Genomic DNA, 3,509 nt, shown 5'->3' on the forward strand with positions numbered 1-3,509 from the left:
GGTGGGCTTTTTTATTTCATGAAATTAGTAACCGAGGCGGGCTACTTAACTCAACAGCCTCCGTTAATAGCATTAACCAAGGCGGTTGCGTTTAGGCACCCGCCTCCGATAATTGATTAACCGAGGCGGGTTAGCCGTGACCTTTTGACGGAGACGGTTGGCTTGTCCGCCTCTGTTAAGTTTTGTGCAGTAGTGATTTCACATACTATTTAACGGTGTTAAAGACAAAATACGATGGTAGGCCCACATTGGTAATCAAAAGTTTCAGCCGAGGCTTAATATGTAAGAAAATTTACTTCAAGGCCAAGGAAGCAAGGCAAGTTTCAATCAGAGCCAAATAAAAAATTTTCTCTTAAAAACAATTATAGTTTTCTTGCATTTAGTGTTCCTTTCCTCTGTCTCCTACTTTCTTTATACATTTTTCAGAGATCCTGAGTTGAAAAGAGCAAACTAAGCTACTGGCGCTGCCTCATGGTGTGAGTTCTTCCCAAAAGAGCAAACTAAGCTACTGGCGCTGCCTCATGGTGTGAGTTCTTCCCCGCGCCCCCCCCCCCCCCCCCCCCCCCCCCCCCCCCCCCCCCCGCCCCGAGTTGCGAGTTTAGGCCAGGACAATAGTTTAATTTTGCTATTCAAAACATTTAAAAATGTTAGAATTGCACAACATGTTTCAGCAACAGTGGGGTTGGCCAAACATTCAGGTCAAAACGAAACAACATTAGTGCGGGTAGATGATGACCTGCTAAGAATGAAGAATGCTTATGAATGCATCACGATCAGCTCATCATTTGAGTGATTGAGAGATATTTTAAGAAAACGATCACGAGGATTTATTAACAAAATGATTTAGAAACAACATATCATTGTAATAAGAAGTTGACTAACAAAATAATTCAGAAAACAGACATTATAATAAGAATATGATAACCATAGATACATACGTGTGCACACATGTGCATTGCTACCGGTAAATAACAAACTCATCACCTTATTTGGATGTAGTTAGATTCACGTCAATCCACGTGTGTTGAGTGGATTGGAGTAAAACTTAAACTAAATAAATTCCACCCTCATACACCCCAATACATATGAATTGGGGTGAATCCGACAACGTCCTTAGAGTACACATTCGATGGTAACTTCGTAGCTTTTTGCCAACATATAGCGTTTGCTCTTGTGAACAATCATCCGAAGGTCCCCTGCACCGTCGCCGTCGGCACTGCCATTGCCGACTTGCTCATTGCCATCCTTACCACCACCGCCGCCACAGCGCACCACCTCCACCCCAGTGAACACAGCAAACTTGTTGACGACATCTTCGCACTGCCATTGCCCACACTTGATGCAGGCTTCCTCCCTGGTCTCGAAGAACTGGACGAGGCAGAACTTGCCTGAGCCGAGGCTGACAAGCTTGGGCAGGAAAATGCTAGTCCTGGTACCACTTGTACGGCGGTTCCAGGTCTTTGCCGCCGTAGCCACACAGCCGCGCCGCATCAGCGTCGTTACCCGGCGTCTCTCTGTGGCAGAGAAGAGGTCGGCGGTGACGCACAGATGTTGGACCTCGTCCTTCCTGGAATAGTGCAAAAAGCCAACCCAGATGCCAAGGTCCACGTCGTGCTGGATCTTGCCGCAGAAGGACAAAGCCCAGTCGCTGGCCTTGCTCCACGTGCGGCTCGCCGTGTCGAAGCAGTAGGTTCCGGCACCATCCGTGGACACGCAGATCACGTCGGACGCGCTGCCGACCAGTGCGTGGGAGCAGATAAAGTTGCGCCGATCGTCGTCGCCGTTGGTGACGTAGGGTGGCGGCGGGAGCTCGTCGCAGCGCCAGTCATCTTTGTAGAAAATCCTGTTGTGCACCTTGTGGTGGACCAAGGCCTGGAGCTGGATGGTGTCTCCGGTCGGCGGCGGCGGCGCCGACCGATCCATGACGTAGATAGTGTCGTCTCTGGAGTCGTTACCGGCGCTGGTGACGGAGAGGCAGACGGGGAACCGCTTGCTCTCGTGCAGGTTCGGCAGCGTGACGACGCACCGTTCGTCGGCGTCGTAGAGGAAGGCGCCGCGCGAGTTGCAGTCCAGGAACAACGTCTCGCTCTCCGACAGCGCGACGCAGCAGATTGGGCCGGTGTCGTAGGCCGACGACGGAACCTGCCGGTGCAGGAAGCTCTGTGCCGCCGCCGGCACCCGTATCTGCGGCACCTCGTTTAGCGCTACATGCCTCCGTATCCCGCTGAACAGTGCGCTCGGATCCTGCGCCGCCGCCGCTTCCTCCGCAGCCGCCTCCGTTGGGTAGAAAAGGTTGTTGCGACTGTTAGGACTCTTTAGATCATCTAGATGTGGATCCTGATTTCTTTAGCAGTTGAATCAAATAGATCTGGAGCTTTCTTCGGCAGTAGGAGACCAAGAGAGAGAAGGAGATGTAGGAGTTAGGGTTAGGCACTGACCATCCATTGAGTAGTGGATCCGGCCATCAGGTTCATCGGTGAAGTTCTGCGCTAGGCAGCGACGGTCGGAGAAGAGAGAGCGACGCAGTGAAGACCGTGGTGGCGCAGTGCAGTGGCGGCGGTGGTGCTTCCCGTCACTGGCTGCGCCCCTCTGTTAGATCGGAGTAGAGTTTCTAGGTGGGGCGTACGGCTCAGGCGAACCTCGTACCGAGAGCCATCGACCCCACCTCTATTTAATGCGCAGTGTGACGGAGGCCCGCCAGCCATAGATGGACTGGGCGCCCCCGATCAGGGCGCGAGGTCAAGGCCCAAGTGACCGTTGGGCCATTGTGGTTGGGAGATCAAACCAACATTCTCCCCCTTGATCTCAACTCATACTTTAACTTTAAACTTTTTAATCCTTTTCACTTTTATTTGTTCCATCACAGATTAGTGCATAGAGTATGCTTCATCGTCACGGTCAATCGCCGATAGACTTAACAGCTACAATACACATCTCTGTTCTAAAACAGATTCTTTAACTTTGGGCCCTTTATTGTCCGGAAATCATAGGCTATACCATAAACCCATGTCGACTGTGTGTTCTCCAAACACACTGGGTGGTAAGCCTTTTGTACGTGGATCCGCAAGCACTTGCTTGTTACTTATATGTTCAATACTTTTAGTATGATTCCGGACTTTCTCCTTCACAACGTACAACTTTAACGTCAATGTGTTTGGCAGCACACTTGACCCGTTGTTATAGGAGCGAACTACTTAAATGGTTATTGCTGTTACATACCATTATCAATTCCGGGTGTAAGTTCTTTTAACCACTTCGCCTGTCCTTAAGCCTCATAACAAGCTATACCATGGGTATGCATCTTTGATGACACCACAACTGTTTCTTTGGAGCTTTTCCACAATAAAACTCCAACTACGAGTGTTAGCTACTATGTGAGTTTCACTAAACATCTCGCCAAAATTTAACATTTGTACCCACAACTATTTGAGAGTACTTATTCTTTCTTACTTACCATGAGGCCTATAAATCTTTGCACAATTGCAAAACATTCTCAACTCCATTCCAGT

At 49.6% G+C, this 3,509-nt stretch overlaps 1 protein-coding gene across 1 annotated transcript; it reads right to left on the reverse strand.

Moving 5' to 3' along the window:
• Nucleotides 1-1,108: 1,108 nt before the first annotated feature.
• LOC136488123 (uncharacterized) lies at nucleotides 1,109-2,474 on the reverse strand. Its single transcript, XM_066485153.1, has 2 exons — nucleotides 2,439-2,474; nucleotides 1,109-2,337 (listed from the first exon to the last, which is right to left on the reverse strand). The coding sequence occupies exons 1-2, from the start codon at nucleotides 2,472-2,474 to the stop codon at nucleotides 1,114-1,116; spliced, it is 1,260 nt and encodes a 419-aa protein (XP_066341250.1). The 3' UTR covers nucleotides 1,109-1,113.
• Between the last annotated feature and the right edge of the window lie 1,035 nt (nucleotides 2,475-3,509).

The sequence above is a fragment of the Miscanthus floridulus genome, chromosome 10 (genome assembly GCF_019320115.1).
Source record: "Miscanthus floridulus cultivar M001 chromosome 10, ASM1932011v1, whole genome shotgun sequence".
Taxonomy (NCBI): domain Eukaryota; kingdom Viridiplantae; phylum Streptophyta; class Magnoliopsida; order Poales; family Poaceae; genus Miscanthus; species Miscanthus floridulus.

What these genes read in the sequence shown, in the direction of transcription:
- LOC136488123 (XM_066485153.1), bottom strand. Translation starts at nt 2,474, where the DNA reads ATGAACCTGATGGCCGGATCCACTACTCAATGGATG. An exon ending in GATCCACTACTCAATGGATG is followed by an intron (nt 2,338 to 2,438) that starts GTCAGTGCCTAA and finishes TAAAGAAATCAG; the next exon opens with GATCCACATCTAGATGATCT.